The sequence below is a fragment of the Thunnus maccoyii genome, chromosome 24, assembly GCF_910596095.1.
Source record: "Thunnus maccoyii chromosome 24, fThuMac1.1, whole genome shotgun sequence".
Taxonomy (NCBI): Eukaryota; Metazoa; Chordata; class Actinopteri; order Scombriformes; family Scombridae; genus Thunnus; species Thunnus maccoyii.
In genome coordinates this window covers 10108994-10127074 of record NC_056556.1, presented here as the reverse complement: position 1 = coordinate 10127074, position 18081 = coordinate 10108994, and the positions used below count along the sequence as shown (strand labels likewise).

At 39.2% G+C, this 18081-nt stretch overlaps 3 protein-coding genes and 1 long non-coding RNA gene across 6 annotated transcripts in view; 2 read left to right on the top strand and 2 right to left on the bottom strand.

Moving 5' to 3' along the window:
- Positions 1-18081, top strand: part of LOC121891932 (nectin-2-like) — a 933424-nt gene that overhangs the window by 564399 nt on the left and 350944 nt on the right. The window lies entirely within an intron of this gene.
- LOC121891930 (insulin receptor substrate 1-like) lies at positions 5312-12409 on the bottom strand. Of its 3 annotated transcripts, none has more exons than XM_042404635.1 (6): positions 12225-12409; positions 9607-10111; positions 8511-8760; positions 7606-7855; positions 6889-7525; positions 5312-6121 (listed from the first exon to the last, which is right to left on the bottom strand). In XM_042404635.1, exons 2-6 carry the CDS (start codon positions 10095-10097, stop codon positions 5695-5697), a joined length of 2055 nt encoding a protein of 684 aa, XP_042260569.1. In that variant the 5' UTR covers positions 10098-10111; positions 12225-12409; the 3' UTR covers positions 5312-5694. The 3 variants fall into 3 exon arrangements, with proteins under 3 accessions (XP_042260569.1, XP_042260568.1, XP_042260567.1); XM_042404634.1 differs by having other exon boundaries at positions 12275-12409; XM_042404633.1 differs by lacking the exon at positions 12225-12409 and adding an exon at positions 12001-12082.
- On the top strand, positions 10972-17934 carry LOC121891937 (cytochrome P450 4F3). Its single transcript, XM_042404645.1, has 14 exons — positions 10972-11061; positions 13151-13355; positions 13712-13856; positions 14035-14088; positions 14419-14546; positions 15036-15157; positions 15252-15398; positions 15868-15997; positions 16085-16151; positions 16368-16497; positions 16632-16765; positions 17091-17155; positions 17244-17326; positions 17422-17934. The coding sequence occupies exons 2-14, from the start codon at positions 13152-13154 to the stop codon at positions 17624-17626; spliced, it is 1614 nt and encodes a 537-aa protein (XP_042260579.1). The 5' UTR covers positions 10972-11061; position 13151; the 3' UTR covers positions 17627-17934.
- Positions 13276-14168, bottom strand: LOC121891985. Its single transcript, XR_006094250.1, has 3 exons — positions 13993-14168; positions 13766-13853; positions 13276-13346 (listed from the first exon to the last, which is right to left on the bottom strand). It is a non-coding gene; the product is annotated as an uncharacterized LOC121891985 (long non-coding RNA).

Here is an 18081-nt window from a genome sequence, read left to right as displayed (position 1 = left end):
GACTTATTAAATAAGTAAAAAATATAGAGCATTTATATTGTTCCAATATAGAATACAATATATTGTTCCAGTGTTATGTTATTAAATAAGTAACTGTGTTACAATTAAAGATACCACAGTTAAATGCAGTATGTTAAAGGACAGGTTCACAATTTTTCAACTCTGTCTTAAAACACCAGTCAGGAGCCCATATGAACACTGAAACAGGTTTTGCTCACTGTGATCATTCTTCCTGTTCATCCAGTCCATGTTTTGAGCAGACAAAAATTTATCTGAAGATAATATGAGGCTTCAGCCGTCTGCACTAGTCAAATAAAGTGGATATCTTCCACAGTTGGTCTTTTTAGCATAAAATTCCCTCTTTGAGTTTCCCTGTTGAGCTGCGGTGGAAGTTTAGTAACAAAAAGACGAACTTTGGTACTAAAAAGACTGTAACATTGAAAGATATCTACTTGATTTGACTCATTTGGACAACTGAAGCCTCATATTTTCTTAAAATAAACTTTTAAATGCATTGTTGCACAGAAGGAGACTTGTGGGTTTTGGCCCCCATCACTTACATTAAAATGCATTATGAAGGGATCTTCTAATGGTCAGTATGAACAGGAGGAATGATTACAGCAAGAAAAACATGTGCCAATGTTCATTTGGGACTCTGACTGATGTTTTAGGACAGATCTAAGAACGTGTCCTTTAAAGGCAGGGATACCAGAGGTATCAGTGACCCATTAAGCTTTCCCTCTCCATACAGGTAGTGTGACAGTATCACATCTAACACTGTAAAGTAGGAAGTCTTTCACACTGCAGACATGTTACTTGTGAGACAGAGAGGATTGGTTTGAACGGATAGTCCTGAGTGAGTAATTAGTTTTAACTGACCTATAAATTGTCATGGGAACCACACATTGGTAGTGAAACAGAAAAGGTCACAGACAGACAAGGACAGCTGTAAATTACTAACTGACACAGAAAGACTGTTGGAACAGATGATAGTCCTGAGTGAGTAATTAATTTTAACTGAACTACAAATTGTCATGTGGTACTTGTTCTAACACACACACACTTAACTTGTGTTCATGAGTTTAGAGACTTATTAAATAAGTAAAAAATATAGAGCATTTATATTGTTCCAATATAGAATACAATATATTGTTCCAGTGTTATGTTATTAAATAAGTAACTGTGTTACAATTAAAGATACCACAGTTAAATGCAGTATGTTAAAGGACAGGTTCACAATTTTTCAACTCTGTCTTAAAACAACAGTCAGGAGCCCATATGAACACTGAAACAGGTTTTGCTCACTGTGATCATTCTTCCTGTTCATCCAGTCCATGTTTTGAGCAGACAAAAATTTATCTGAAGATAATATGAGGCTTCAGCCGTCTGCACTAGTCAAATAAAGTGGATATCTTCCACAGTTGGTCTTTTTAGCATAAAATTCCCTCTTTGAGTTTCCCTGTTGAGCTGCGGTGGAAGTTTAGTAACAAAAAGACGAACTTTGGTACTAAAAAGACTGTAACATTGAAAGATATCTACTTGATTTGACTCATTTGGACAACTGAAGCCTCATATTTTCTTAAAATAAACTTTTAAATGCATTGTTGCACAGAAGGAGACTTGTGGGTTTTGGCCCCCATCACTTACATTAAAATGCATTATGAAGGGATCTTCTAATGGTCAGTATGAACAGGAGGAATGATTACAGCAAGAAAAACATGTGCCAATGTTCATTTGGGACTCTGACTGATGTTTTAGGACAGATCTAAGAACGTGTCCTTTAAAGGCAGGGATACCAGAGGTATCAGTGACCCATTAAGCTTTCCCTCTCCATACAGGTAGTGTGACAGTATCACATCTAACACTGTAAAGTAGGAAGTCTTTCACACTGCAGACATGTTACTTGTGAGACAGAGAGGATTGGTTTGAACGGATAGTCCTGAGTGAGTAATTAGTTTTAACTGACCTATAAATTGTCATGGGAACCACACATTGGTAGTGAAACAGAAAAGGTCACAGACAGACAAGGACAGCTGTAAATTACTAACTGACACAGAAAGACTGTTGGAACAGATGATAGTCCTGAGTGAGTAATTAATTTTAACTGAACTACAAATTGTCATGTGGTACTTGTTCTAACACACACACACTTAACTTGTGTTCATGAGTTTAGAGACTTATTAAATAAGTAAAAAATATAGAGCATTTATATTGTTCCAATATAGAATACAATATATTGTTCCAGTGTTATGTTATTAAATAAGTAACTGTGTTACAATTAAAGATACCACAGTTAAATGCAGTATGTTAAAGGACAGGTTCACAATTTTTCAACTCTGTCTTAAAACAACAGTCAGGAGCCCATATGAACACTGAAACAGGTTTTGCTCACTGTGATCATTCTGCCTGTTCATCCAGTCCATGTTTTGAGCAAACAAAAATTTATCTGAAGATAATATGAGGCTTCAGCCGTCTGCACTAGACTAGAGACAGAGAGGATTGGTTTGAACGGATAGTCCTGAGTGAGTAATTAGTTTTAACTGACCTATAAATTGTCATGGGACCCACACATTGGTAGTGAAACAGAAAAGGTCACAGACAGACAGGGACAGCTGTAAATTACTAACTGACACAGAAAGACTGTTGGAGTTATGCAGGATCATATACTAAAGTACCATGATGGAAAGTAACTAAGTACATTTATTCAAGTACTGTACTTAAGTATAATCTTGAGGTACTTCTACTTTACTTGAGTATTTCCCTTTGATGCTACGTTTATACTTCCACTCCACTACATTTCAGAGGGAAATAGACCTGTAAACAGAATTTGAGGAGTAAAATCACAAGTTCCCCTTCAGCTCAAAATAAGAAAAATGAATATTAGAATATCGTCTCATGCAACTATAGAAGAAGAGAAACCATTTATGGTGCTCAGCAGTAAAAACTATTTTACATCAACTCGGAAAGAATAATGTGTGAAAGATGAAAAATTATTCTGATTTGAATAAAGAAAGGGAAGCTCCAACATCTTGTTGTACAATGTGATCCTAAGCAGCAGATACATACTGTAGCTTGTCCTTTAATTTACCCCCTTCATGTTCACAGTGTCATGCAGTGATAGTGAAACAGAAAAGGTCAGAGAGGGACACTTGTGACAGTTAGTAATTTACAACTTTCAGAGGAAGATTTGACACAATGGATAATATAACAAGCTTTTAAAATACAACACATTGTTAAAGATTAAACCAGTGGTTTACAACCTTTTTGGCTTTTGATGTCTTACAAAAAGTAGTGTGCAGTCGGGGTCATATTTCAGATGTCTATGAGTTGTTAACAGCTCCACCAAATAGTGATTTTTCCCTCTAAACTTCTCACATGGTTTCATTTCAATAAATGTTCAAATGATCCAATATTTCACCAAAAATCAAAGATTAGAGAAAAAGTCCAAAAACTGAAAACAGATTTGTGTTTACATTGCTGTATCGGTACTTTTACTTAAATAAAGGATCTGAAAACTTCTTCCACCACTGCTGAAGTATCAAACCTGTGCAGGAAACTATTCAATTGTCGGTTTAGCAACAGCTAGATTTACTGGTAAGGTAAAATTAGCAAGAGTTGTTTGGTGAAAAGTCTACATGTCAATAACATATATTGAAGAGAAGAAGACTACACACTGAGCTCCAATGATTTTACTGTACAGCCGACGTTTAGGCTGCACTTGGTCTTTACTCAAGGCAATATACAGTACATCATTATGGTTATGCTCACAAATATCTCCCCAATAAGGCTACAAGTAAATCCTGCCACATCTATGACGCAATGAATTAAAAGTCTTACAAAACACTGTAACTGAAGACGGTGAAACAGCTTTACAGCTTATTGAGAAAGAGTTTGATGCCTGGAGGATGAAACACTACACTGATTTGAATAAAGAGTACTCACAGGAATCATATCTCAACCGATATGGCTCACAGCCAGCTCTGTATTCAAGATATGTAAGTAAGTTAAACAAAATATGTAAGTTCATTATTCTGAGAACACGTCTGCATAACTCTGTGACTTCAGACTGCCCCTATATTCAAATTAACATTTCTCCCACAATTCCTCTTTCTTCTTTAGAAACCAGATGATAACTCATTCAGAAGAACTATATCCAAAAGCAATATAAGACACACACAGCAAGTCATGATCAACAAGAATGAAACAGAAAAACTCTGACAATCAGCCATTTTCAATTATTTTAGAATAATCGGCGTTCGACAAAGTCAATATAGTGTTTCCAGCATTTTATTGAGTGCAATGTTTAGTGTTTAATCCAACTAACTAAGGCTTATAGCATTATGATTTTGCTCAAATATCACTCCCCATGAAACTGTGTAAGTAAGAAGAAATAGACCTTACACGAAACAGTAATCAAGCTGTGGCAGAATTAAAGCATTTAGAACTTGTCTAATGACATCTGGTGGCATAACTTGTAAAACTCTTCTCACACGGTCCCATTTTGCTCACAATGTTATCAATTTGTTTAGATCTTGATTATTTATGATCCAAGGTTATACCCAGAAGTTTAGTGTCTTGTACTTGTTCAGTAGGAATACTGTTTACATTTAATTTCAGTTTTTAACTTGGTATTTAACATGTGATTTAGATATCTGGATATATTATCTGAATAATGACATCCAATCCATGGATTTTTGCATTTACATCTGGTACTAATGGTGCCTGCAAAATGACCAGATCTCAATATGCTAATTACCTACGCAGGGCTGGCAGACTTGTCAATAGACATGATGTGTCCCAGTTCAAGGAAAGCAATACCAGGAACTCACTTCTAGCAAGGGAAGACTTGTAGCTACTGCTGCTGCTTGTAGCTTTTGCCAGGCTTGCATAAGCTTACAGGAAGAAGCAGAGTTACACAACCTTTCAACTTGCTGGGACAATTTTTCTTTAGTTATGTGTGTTTTTTAGTAATACCGTACAGATCGCATTTATACCTGTCTGAGGTCTGATCACAATGCCTTCTGAGTGCATTTACACCTTGTATTGACAGGCGTTTTTCCCTATAGAGATAACATATCTAGATACAGATTGTGTTAATTAAAAGTCCATGTATGTAAATAACTCTATGCCTGTGTCTGATTCTTTCTTTGACATATTAAATTGTCTTTGACATTAGTGAGTAGCTTGTACGTTATTTTATTTCAGGGACAGAATCAATACATCATTGTGATTTCCATTTCTGCCAGGACATCCAAAGTTCTACACTGATCTGTATGAACGTGTGAAATGAAGCGCTAAAGAAAAAAAACCCTGCATTCTCGTGACTTTATTGTTTAATTATTTCATATAACAGTGCAACATCTTCAGGTGCTGTGTGGTTTAGGCCCAAAGTCCAGGTTTTATGAAACAAACTGCAACAAAAGAAAAACCAGACAAAAAGTCTGACCGAGTGCATTTACAGACACATATAGGAGACTTAATTTGTCTACAGAGACTACTTCATTCTTCTCAAACATATAATATGCAATTTTGAGACCTTAAAGTCTCACTGACACATTAAATACAATATTTTATATCAGCTCAGTACAGTAAGTTTTACTTTTTGTGGCCAGTGACCTCAGTCACCTGCTGCACCAGAATAAATTAGTAGCTCCAGTTCGGATTATTGGGGAGACATTTAATTATTACACACATTCAGGATCTGTCTTCAGCTTGCAGGCATGAAGGCAGACACAACGACAGTCGGTATCTTCTGACAGAAGACTGTTCTGGTGCAGCCTGCATTCTTCTAGACCGGCTTGAACCAGAGTTTGGACTAGCCTGGACTGGTCTAGAATAGCTTTGTCCATCTGTGAAGAACGGAGTCATCAGTCCAGACCCTTCAACACTCCCCACAGGAGAAGAAGTGACCCTGCTCTGTGATGGGAGTCGTCTGTACTGGGATAATTTCTGCTCCTGCCTTGCATCATCCTGTGGCCGAGCGGAGCAGCTGATGCTCCTCTGTGATTGGCTAGCCTCTGTTTGTGACTGTTGGACTGAAGTCACCAGCCAGTGAGACTGACTGTGCTCATTGGTCTGATGATGTGACGGGTGCAGAGGAGAGTAGCTGTCAGAGGCGGAGCTACAAAAGAAAGAGAGGTAGCATTTCACAAACTGTAGTCCAAACAATACAGACGGGGTGAACAAAATGAATGTCTTGCATAACTTCTTGGTAAATTTCTATTTGTGGTAAATACTACCAAGTCTCTTTTAGTCTGTGTTGGTAAGAGTTTCATTGTGACTTTTTTCTCTTCCTGTTTTAGCATATGTCATATCTCAGACACCTTTCCCGTTGCAATATTACAAAATTTTGCAGCATGCAACTAATGCACCAGCAATTTACACGGGAACTAATTAATCAGAGCTTCAAAGCCTACTAGTCAATTCAGTTTTATTATGTCCTGAAATCACACACAAAAAAATAAACAGGGGAAAACTATAAAAATGAAATCAGTCATAAGTTAAATACCAAATAGCAGAAAATATCAGTTTTAATACAACTCTAAAAATCACCTGTTTAATATGTATAAGTGACTTCTCAAGGCTGCTTGAGGTAACTAATGAGGCCAAGCAGGTATGCATCAGTCACTAACACTGTATGATAATATAATTTCTCCAGGGGAAAAGTCCCTAAAACCATGCCTAAAACTGGAAAGATTATAAACAGTACTTTGATTCAATTATTGACTGTACTAATTAACGTACTGTCATATGTTTTACTGTAATTAAGTGTACTAAAATTGCATAAGAACTACACAGTATGACAATTATTTATGATTTCAGCGTACCAGCATACCAGTATCAACAATTTCAAGTGATTTCAGAATATTACTCCCAACCTTGACTCACCTGTTGAACGATGTATGAAGCAAAGAGGAGGAGGAAGAGTAGGCTGGCCAGCCTAGTTTATGTGGGCTCGCCATGGTCACATAGTCATCCTGAGGCAGCACAGACGAACTGTGGCGGGTCTGTGGTGACATCATCATGTACCCCGGCCCCTCCTGTTCACCTGGCTCCCAGCCCTCCATCCTACAGGGTGTAACACCGCAGTGGTCCCCTGTCACCATGGCAGTCTGGCTGCAGTCGTTTTCCCTCTCTTTGTTGACTGGGAGGTGATGATCCATCCTCATTTCCATGTAGCTGCCAGTCTCAGGCCTGGAGCTCTGGGGGCTGAGATCCAAGGTGAAGCTGAGAGTAGATTCAGGCTCAGGTTTATCTGGTTTTCCGGGCTCTAGGTTACATTGAGTTGTACCAGTCTGGATTTCAGAGTTCCTGGGGGGCAGGACCAGGGAAAAACTGAGAGGTCTCACATTCACCAGCTTGTCTCTGTATTTGGGTCTGCAGCGTTTTGAGGCCATAAGGGTTTGAAGCTGATTGTGGTTGGTGTGGTTGGAGGTTGGTGACCTGCTGAAATCTGGAAGAGCTCGCAGAGCCCTTACTGTCTCCCGAACCACCTCATGAATGTGCTGGGCCAGTGCGGGGTTTCCTGTGCATAAAGAGGAGGGGTCACAGTCCTACCGAAGTGCTGTAATGAGTAGAATCAACACATGCTTTATTTATAGTTACCTTGGTCTCTTGCTTCCATCCAGATCTCTCCAGGCCCGTTCGGTGCTGACCTGCCAAGCTCCAAGAAGAATGAGCCATCCAAGTGGCCAAAGCGCCGAACACTCAGCAAAGGTATCGATACAGACGGCAAATCATTGCACGCGCCCACTCTGATCAAGATGAGAGCTGAAGCTGTGAGGCAGAGCCGGCTCTCCCCCGTCAGGGACTTGGAGCGGCCCAGACCTCTGGGCTTCACTGTGACGGGCCAAACCTTAACAAGAAGGTGAAGGGAGCAGGGGCGAAGATCGGGCAGGGATATGTTTTATATCCAATCAAGAGCTGGTACTTGAAAAGGCTGTTTTAAATTCCATTGTGAGAGTGCTATTAGCTTTGCAAACACTACAGGAAAGTTTAAGTTGAGTTAAAGTACCGAGCTGTACATTTTGGAATGAGTTGTAAGTTGAAGACAACCAATTAAAGAAGAGTTTCACCAGATTTCACTAAACTTTTTCACAGTTAATTCTGCACAATACAGCTGATTTTCTGTGATTTTTGCAAAAGTAAAACTGTTGATAGACAACTGTTGCCAACTGCCACACCATTGATTTCCTTTCTGTGGTTTCAGTGGTAATGAAAATAGATGTTATTTTAAGAAACATTATGTACTGTATGACACAACAGTGCCTTGTTGAATCTGGAATATAGGGGGTAAAATGACCATGATAGTCTTTTTGTGAACATATTAAATATATTCTTATTTTCCTAATTGTCAAGGTCAGGGAAGGCAAATTGTATACTAAGATATCAAGTTCACATCCCAGAACAAAATACCAATAGGAACCTAAAATTTGATTTAAATAAAATGTTCCTTTACAACTACTGCAACCGACAGGAAAAGAAAAAAGAAAATACCAATCAGGTCTAACCTCTTTGAAAAAGGCAGCAGGAGGCAGAGTACAATACCCATCATCCTCTTCATCAAACCCTTCTCCATGATCTTCATCCTTCTGCTCTTCCTCCATCAGTTTCTTAATGGACATGCACCACTCTTCTTGCTCCCGATGGTCCTCCACGACCAACACCATTGTCTGATCCTTGGCATACAACGCCACCGTGTAGCCTTTTCTGGAACTGCCAATGCGGCTCACACCAAGACAACACCTCAGGTAAATCACCCTGGGAAGAGGGAATTAATTCAATTTCATTTTAGATTGTAATGTTTCTGAAGTTACTGTATAAATAGCCCTTTTCTCACCCTCACCCTAGTGAATCCAGTGGCTAGTGCTGGACAATAAGCTATAGCAAGCAGTACTCACTGGCTTTTACTGGGGAAATGTCATGAATGTCACCAGTGTCACCAAGAATCTTATAAGACTACCATGTAGGGCTGATAACTACCGCTAATATTGAATCAGACATCATCCTGCTTAAGAAAACATTTAGAAACTGAGAAAAATCCCACCACCTCCATTCAGAAGCTGTTCTGGAGCTTTCAATCATTTCACACAATCTTCCTCAGTAGATGGAGTTTTCCCAGTTGTCATGGAAAATTGTAGATACTGAAATCTCACATTTTTCTGAGCACTTTAAAGACTTTTTGTCCATGTTGTGAGATTGAATGTTCATTCTTGGCCTTGAAAACAGTTTGTATTTAACCAACAAGGAAAAGAAAAATAAAATGGAAATTTCAACATGTGTAATTCCACGACAGCTGGACACACTCCACTCATCTGCTGAGGAAGATCATGTGATACGACTGAAAGCTAGATCCAGTGCTACTTCTGAATGGACCTTGTGGTGAGATTGTACTGTCAACTTCTTTTACCAAGATCAAGAATAAACATTCGATTTTAAGATATCGAAAATTTTCTCTTATATTTGTGAAGTACAATATGTTTTAAAACGAAGCTCCAGGCATTAAAATCTAGTTTTTCTCCAGAATTGAGAGCATGTTACTGATGGTATGAGTTAATGAGAAGCCCCGTTTAAAGCCTTAAAACAGTGAAAGATACTTTTACCAACCCTTGCTTGCTGGACCCAAACAGCGCAGCTTTATTAGCAGACTTCTCCATTGCTGTGAACTTCTCATGGCTCTTGTACCACTCGAGTCGGCTCGGCCCGGTGTGACTTCCTGCCCTCAGGACAAAATATCTTCTGTGGTTTCGCTCCAGCTTCCCCAGGTAACCTTGTTTCACCACGTCGCTCTGCGGCCTGGAGGAGGTCATGAGGGCACCGGCCAGAGGCACCAGAGGGATGGAAGTCTGGCTGGTACAGAAGAGCTCCTCATAGAGACCAGACAAAGGAAGTTCACTCGCCTGCATCCCAGCACGACGGTCCCCTGAGTCTTCATCCTGCTCCGTCTCACGATCACTCCAGGAAAGCCGCGGAGGTGATGCGACTGGCAGCCACGTTTGGGTGGAGCTACGGCAGGGAGACGACAGAGGGGAGCTGGAACCAGGTAGAGACCTACTTTGGTTGTCACACCTGTCCCGTTCCTCAGCCATCTCATTCATTTCAAGCTGAAAACCTGCCACATGCACACAGAGGAAGAAGAGTAAGAAATGAGCATCTGATGAAATTAAAAAGATTCTGAGTTGCCGAAAAGACTGAAACTAAATATGTTTGCTGTAATGAAAACTAAGGAATGGTAATATTTTCAAAACTGGTTATAATATCATTGGGATGTTTGAGATTATTGGCTCGTTTTCTTGGCAGATGTAGCTGTTAAGTTGTTTAACTCCAAAAGAAATTTTGGATATTTTTCAATTTAAAAAGTAAATATTTGAATGTGTCTATGCACAAAATGACCAGACTTCAACAGTGGGCGCTTGCAGTACAATCTAATAAAAAAGCAATTAAAACCTCTGTGATAAAGCAGCAGAAATTACTTTAACAATAGTGATACAGGCAGGCAGCTAGCTTTTGGTTCCCATAGAAATCATTTCCTACTGATGTTTGAAACTTGTTTTTTTAGAAAACTTGCCGACAGTCAAATATCACCAATTCATTGCATGACGCAAATGCACTTTACAAACTCCTTTAAATGTAAAACATTTGACAACATTAGACAAGTCCAATCTAGTTAGCCTCTTGAAATGCCTCGAAGACAAAGTGCCTTAAGCTGGATGTCAGCAAGTCTGAAGTTGTCCTAATTGCCCCCCCCCGCTGGCATCAAAGTAATTACCAACGGTCTTGGCAACCTGATTGTCAAACCTCATTTCAAAATCCTTGGTGTGATATTTACTTCCGCTTTTAAGTTTGACAAGCAAGTTAACGCTGTAGTGAAAGCCAGTTTTTTTCAGCTTTGTACTATTGCCAAAATCAAGCTGTTTCTCTCTTTAAAAGACCTAAAGAAAGTCATCCACACCTTTTTATCATCCTGCTTGGACTACTGCAACACCCTGCACACTGGGATTAGTCAATTGTCCCTGTCCTGCCTGCAACTGGTCCAGAAGGCCGCAGCCAGGCTCCTGACAGGTACCCGGAAGAGGGCCCATATTACACCTATCCTGGCCTCTCTCCAGGCTCAAAACTTACTTTTATTCACCAGCGTTTGAATCCTCCTGATGTGGCTGATTTTTGGCTTGAGCCTTTCCCCATATGTGTTGTCTGTTTGTGCCTACGAGCTGTGTGACTTGTTTGTGTCGGTGTTTCTTGTATTTGTGATTTAAGCTACCTGCTCTGGTCTGTACAACACTTTGGTCAATGTGGGTTGTTTTTAAATATGCTTTATAAATAAAATTGACTTGACTAGATTAGGAAATAATTTCTTACAGCTAAAAGCGATCATGACATTATGATCTCACAAAACAGCTACAACACTCAACGCCTCTGTTTCACCCAATTGATGAGGCTAATTTGTAATTTCAAATTAGGTATCATCTTCTATGAATCTAATAAATTGACTTTAATTTTCACTTTAAGTTCTCTCTCTTTTACCCCATCAGCTCAAAAATTAATATCTCTTATTTATGGGAGAAAACATTGTACTTCATTCTGTAATTTCTTGACCTAAAGCAATATAATTTAAAATTTCATGTATGTCAAATATTCACCTTAAAAACAAGAGTTTATAGCTGACTTCCTACAACACCAAGCAACATAAAAATAAACTAATTACATATTGATGAAAATAGTCTGAACAGCTAAATACACCACAGGAATATGTTTCTACAGCTCAAACAATTAGAAATGAAAAAAAAATTAATTGGCATCAATTTTGAATTACTGTTTATTTATTCAACATTTTTTCCTCGACTTTTCTTGATTTTATACCATTATAACCTTTGGATGTTTGACTGTTGGTCGGGCAAAGTTAGCAAATTACAGATGTCTCCTTGGCATTTGGGAATATTTTCCACCATTTTCTGACAGTTTATAGACGATTTATGGAAAAAAATATTGGCAGATTCATACCAGGAGAACTAAACATGGTGAACAGCTTGGTGGAAGTTGAGAAAAGCTGGCAGAAGAAAACACCTTTTTCTTCTTTTTTGAGCAATTACTACCTCGAAGATGGAAAGTATCCTGCTATTAAAAACCACGACTGGCTGGTCGAAATTAAGATAATTAGCTAAATTAGCCAGCTATGTCGCCTTTCTCCCACACCGTCCATACACATTTATTCAATTAAAACTCACCTGAATCTGACAGGTATAAACATTACGGCTGAAAATATACAAAGAGTCACCTGCTTTTCATTTCAGGTTGCCTTCAGAAGTCAAACAACACTTTTCAAAATCATTTTCGTCACTTCTTGTTACAAGTATCGATCGTGTCTGCTCTGCTCAGGTGTGCCAATCAATGAGGCCTTCAGGAGCTCCTCGTAAAACCCAGCTCCCTAGTCAGAAAGTCGGACAGGCTGAAAAACTCAAAAACATACACCATATAACAGAGAAACTTGATTTACTCCCGCAAAATTTGACTTACAAAACAAACACTAACTTTACAATTATTTCCATTATTTTCACACAAGGCCATATGTCTTTGTGTTTTGCATAAATTAGTGCCTGGAGTGAAATAAAGTGCACATATTTGGCATGGAAAAAAAGATGAAAATTGGCCAACTTGGCTAGTTGACTACCTCATTTAAAAATATGTTAATCAATGGGTATTGTCCCTTTCAAATACATTAAATAACCTTATGATACAAATTCTTGTAGGGGCAATTACAGTATATCCCTATCAATAACAATACAAAGACCCATGAACTACAACAAAAACAAATACATAAGTAGTATTCAATATATCCACGCCTTCTATTTTTGTCACAGTCTAAGAGTTGAGTTGTGACATGCAGTATATGAATCAAATCACTGTAGCGGACGCAACATAGTCTAAAAGAGGGCTTGGTTATTTCAACAGAAAAAAGGAATTGATGTTTCCTATAATGGTTACAGCAGCTGTTCCTGTTCAAATATTTGCAATAATGGGTGGAACAGTCACGTTCTGAGTATTTTCGTCATCAACAGCTTCACTTGAGTCTCGCAAGCGAAGCCACTGTCAGAGCAGGACGAGTCTCACGCAAGCTGGACATCTGGATACTCTGCCTCTGTTTCTGTCACAGGATGTCTCTCCTCCAGAGTCTCATCTCTCAGGTGCTCAGCTGGACTTGCCTCTGTCAGGTCCTGGTGGTGGTCAGTACAGGACTGGTCACTCTGGTTGCAGTTTGGACGGCGAGGCTGTTGGCCCGACACGCCTGGTACATGCACAGGCTTTCCTGCTTCAGCAAACCTCCTACACACTCTTGGCTGATAGGCCACCTGGGCCAGGTAGGACACACACACCAGGGCTGGTAAAACACACACTAACATACATGTAATAATGACAGACAATATCCAACTTGTATTACATTTAAATATTTCCACAATGTCACTCTTGAAATGCATTTGAATGATTTGTAAATGGTGAAAAACCACATCAGGAAACCTAATTGCACATTTGTCAGTGTGATACAGGATGTGCTCTGTGTTGCAAAATTACATAACATCCTCTTTTTGATAAATATCCTTTGAAATGCTGCGTAACAATTCAGCAAACTCACTTTGTTCACCTTTAATTTAAAAGATAAAGCCATAAAGTAACTGATATGTATTGTAATGTATTGTGATATTTATTTGTGCATCAGATGCGGAGTACAGAGGAAGGTCTCCTCCGGGTGGATGACTTGGTGCAGACATACACACACTCTTGCAGCTGGTTCCTCGGTCCTTTCTATCACCTGGTCAGACTCTTCCATCCGGACTACGTCAAACCTCTGCTGATGGCACCTGGTAGAGTAACACCCCATCAGTCAGATTAAATGGGATATATTTGTATTATTTCCTTAAACGTACAGTATGCATCAGCGGAGATGTTATCAGAACTGCATTAATATTAAACCACATTTCCAAAGGCCCCATTTAATACTTAATGTTATTTTCACGCTCTTCACTGCTTCTCCCCATCCAGCCAGCATCACAGTGAAAGATGAGCTTATCTACGGGCATCTGCGTCCATGGCTCGGTGAGTTGAACAGGCCACCTTGGTCTGTTGAAAGTCTGGGTTTCTCACAGTTGATACCGGTAATCTGGTTCCACATTTCTTAACACTAAGGAAGATGACAAACCAGTTGAGTAAACCTGTTTGTGTGGGAGTCAATCAGCCCTTTGTCTGCCTTTATTTTCATATATTCAATATACAGTACTGTGCAGTAAGGTTGTTGTCTGATAAAAGTCACATTTTCCTTCATTAAATTGAACTCCTGATGACATTATTGGTGGGTTTTTTTTAAGACTAATAAACAATTTACTATCATCCCCACTTGTAAATCATCATATCTCTATCATGTCCCAGGACAGAGTCTGTTGGTAAGCAACGGAGAGGTGTGGTCCCGCAGGAGGCGGCTGCTGACTCCAGCTTTTCATTTTGATATTCTGAAGAATTACGTCATCAAGTTCAACACTTCAGCTGACACCATGCATGTAAGACGTTGTAAAAATGCATACAGTGTTCATGTTATTGTTGGTTGCATGTTATTTCTGTTGTATGGTAAATATTGATTTTATACATCAGTACTGGTGTAAAATGTGTGCACAGCCTTTAGTGTCAGAAACATTAACTGCATGTTAATTGCAATGGTGGATTATTGTGGCTGTCTCAGGATATTGCTGGCTTTATCAAAACTTAAGTCACATCCACAAAAATACAATCTGCCATGAGAATTTATAGTCTTAATTTGGGTATAAATGATATTATAATTTCCCAGGGGTTACTAAATGTCTAATTTATTCTTAATTTGTCAGTGAGATTTTTATTTTTGCTTCAAACAACCCATATTTTGGGTCAGATTTTCACCCTGTGCATTTTTTAAAAATGTCCCTGTCTGAAATAAAACCAGGGTTATTACGGTTATGTAGCATTCACAGTGACCATCCAGCTACTGGGGCGTTCTCCATGTATGCATCTTTCAGGAGAAGTGGCGGCGCTTGGTGGCAGAAGGCACGACCAATTTAGAGATGTTTGACCACATCACTCTAATGACCCTGGACAGTTTATTGAAATGCGCCTTTAGCTACAACAGCAACTGTCAGCAGTAAGGACATACACTTAACTATTTTCCACTGATACATTCTATTACTGTTATACTTCTTCTTTTTTTTTTTTTTGAATAATGCCTCTTTCTTCAGCTCCACCAGTGAGTATGTGTCAGCCATAGTGGAGCTGAGTGATCTGATAATAGACCGGCGCCAGAAGATTTTACACCACTGGGACTGGATTTACTGGAGGACACAGCAGGGAAAACAGTTCAAAAAGGCCTTAAGCATTGTACACAGGTAGAGTACATACACAGGTGTGACCTTCTCACTTTTATACAGCAAATAATATAAGAATCTTTAAGTCTACTGTAACACATTTTTACTGAAAAATGGCAGAAACCAAGCTGTTACTGTAATATCTTACACCATGTCCTTTTTGCATTAAATACTATTTATATTCTACTCTTGTATTGTATTCTTGTTATAGAGAATCTCATTTTATTACATTATACTTTATCATATTGAAATATATATTGTATGTTAGCAACCTTGTGTGTTGTAAAGTACATTTTAATGTATCAGAATACATCATATTACATTGTGCAGTATCACATTATAACAACATATTACATCTTATAATATTCAATCGCAACAACTTGCGTCATATCATGTAGTACAGTAACATGTTGTGTTCTAGCAAATTCTATAGCGATGTCTGTTTTATTTGATCATATTCTGTGTTTTGGGTAAAACTTGTTGTTTGCAGGTTTACCAGGGAAGTGGTGCAGCGGCGCCGTGCCCTCATCAACCAACAGATGGAGACAGAATCACAATCTAATCTCACCACAGCAGCACAGAGGAAGAAAGATTTTGTGGACATCATACTGCTGACAAAGGTGGGACAGAAGACAAAGAGTAACCTTAAATTACTTTAAAAGATCAATTAATTCTGTATTGTGTTACAAAACGCGTGTGTGTTGCAGGATGAGGACGGACAAGGCTTAGCAGACGAGGAGATACAAGCTGAGGCCAACACCTTCATGTTTGCAGGTACAGGTGGAAAACAGTCATAAACTTAGAGAGCTGATTCTGTGCACAGAAATAAGCAATGGTGCATTTTACTGCTTATAAATTCCATTTTTTTATTTGTTAGAGGAAGTTAAGAATTAGTTAGTTTTTCCTCAACAGTCTCACTTTAATGTGCAAACGACTCAAAAAATAACCATTAAATCACAATAAAATTTAACCTTCCTACTTTTTCCACAGGTCATGACACCACAGCCAGTGCGATTTGCTGGACACTGTATAATTTAGCACGCCACGCTCACTATCAGGAAAGATGCCGACAGGAAGTAATGGATCTGATGCAGGGACGAGACAAACATGAAATAGAGTGGTGAGAACACACACACACACACAAGACCTCAATTACTGGACATCTGATATTAATTTTCTTTGTAAAACTGCACTGTAAGAGGTGGGGAATTAAGAGCATTTAAATGTGAATATGCATTATGCGTGCATTCACAGGGAGGATCTGTCCAACCTTCCCTTCACCACCATGTGCATCAGAGAATCTCTCAGGCTGCACTCTCCTGTACAGGCTGTAACGAGGAAGTACACCCAAGACATGGCGCTACCAGAGAGTCGGACAGTACCACATGGTGAGAGGGAGAGACTCTTGGCATCAAAAAAGCTTCAAAATGTTAAAAAAATAGATTTTAGAAATTTTAAAGAAGGTTTATAGAGCAGAGTTTTGCTCATATTCTTGCATGTCAGCGACCCACTTTAGATCACATACTTCATGGTTTTGATTGGGGATTTCCATTCGAGAAGAGTTTACATTAAGCCAACCTCAACTGGGAAGCGAAAGGTCTGATCAGAATAATTTCAGAATAGCTTCACTCACTACTGATAACCAGTATTGAGTGAAGCAGTGAATGCAAACTATTCTCTAAATACTTCTTTTTTCCTGTAAACCTTCCCCAGGAGCTATCTGTCTGGTCAGTATTTATGGTACACACCACAACCCTGCTGTCTGGACGGATCCACATGTAAGAAATAAACAATATGTACTTCCATTTTCTTTTCACTTTAGTACAAATCTGTCATGTTTGACCTGTGTGATTTAAACTCTTCCAGGAGTTTAATCCTCTGCGTTTTGACCCGACCAACACAGAGGGCCGAGCTTCTCATGCTTTCATCCCCTTCTCCTCAGGCCCCAGGTAAACTGTCTTCATTGTTATAACTTCTAGGCCGAATATGGTCTGACGTTATTAGAAATGTGTTGATAAAGAAAAGGAGTTGTGTGTGTTCACAGGAACTGCATCGGTCAGAAATTCGCCCTGGCAGAGCTTCGAGTCGTCGTGGCGTTGACGCTGCTCAGGTTCCGCCTGGCCCCGGGAGTGGACCCCAAACTTGGGAGCAGTTCTGGGGACGTTCGCCGTCTCCCCCAACTCGTCCTGCGTGCCGAGGGAGGCCTGTGGCTGCAGCTGGAGAACTTGGAGGAACCGCAGGAGGAATGATGCAGCAAGTTGCCGTGTTCACAACAAAAAAGGCCTCACACCTGGGAGTTTGTAAAGTGCTCTTCTTGTCAGTTTATAATTGGATTTTTTAAAATACTACTGTAAAGATGTAAAACAGTGTAATATGTTTTACATCTACTGTACTGTGCTGTATGCAATACACTGTTCAGAAACTATTTTTAATGTATTAAGTTTTGTTTAAATAAATCCTAAGTTGAAAAAACATGTCCCCCTGCTTAAAATCTCCTCTACAGAAAAAAAGAGACTTGTGAAGTTCAAATACAGGTTTAGGACAAATAAAAACTTGATTATCCGCAGGACCTGGGCTAGATTAGAGCCTGAATGAACTGGGCCCGGTCAAGCGAGGGCCAAAATCTCCAGGCCGGTGCATTACTCTTTATGTAAAACAGAGAAATTAAATAAAACATGTATAGTAGGGGCGTGCAATAGCATGC

What these genes read in the sequence shown, in the direction of transcription:
- LOC121891930 (XM_042404633.1), bottom strand. An exon ending in TTTGGGTCCAGCAAGCAAGG is followed by an intron (nt 8,761 to 9,606) that starts GTTGGTAAAAGT and finishes CCCTCTTCCCAG; the next exon opens with GGTGATTTACCTGAGGTGTT. An exon ending in GATGGAAGCAAGAGACCAAG is followed by an intron (nt 7,526 to 7,605) that starts GTAACTATAAAT and finishes CTTTATGCACAG; the next exon opens with GAAACCCCGCACTGGCCCAG.
- LOC121891937 (XM_042404645.1), top strand. Translation starts at nt 13,152, where the DNA reads ATGTCTCTCCTCCAGAGTCTCATCTCTCAGGTGCTCAGCTGGACTTGC. An exon ending in GCCTTAAGCATTGTACACAG is followed by an intron (nt 15,399 to 15,867) that starts GTAGAGTACATA and finishes TGTTGTTTGCAG; the next exon opens with GTTTACCAGGGAAGTGGTGC. An exon ending in CAACACCTTCATGTTTGCAG is followed by an intron (nt 16,152 to 16,367) that starts GTACAGGTGGAA and finishes CTTTTTCCACAG; the next exon opens with GTCATGACACCACAGCCAGT.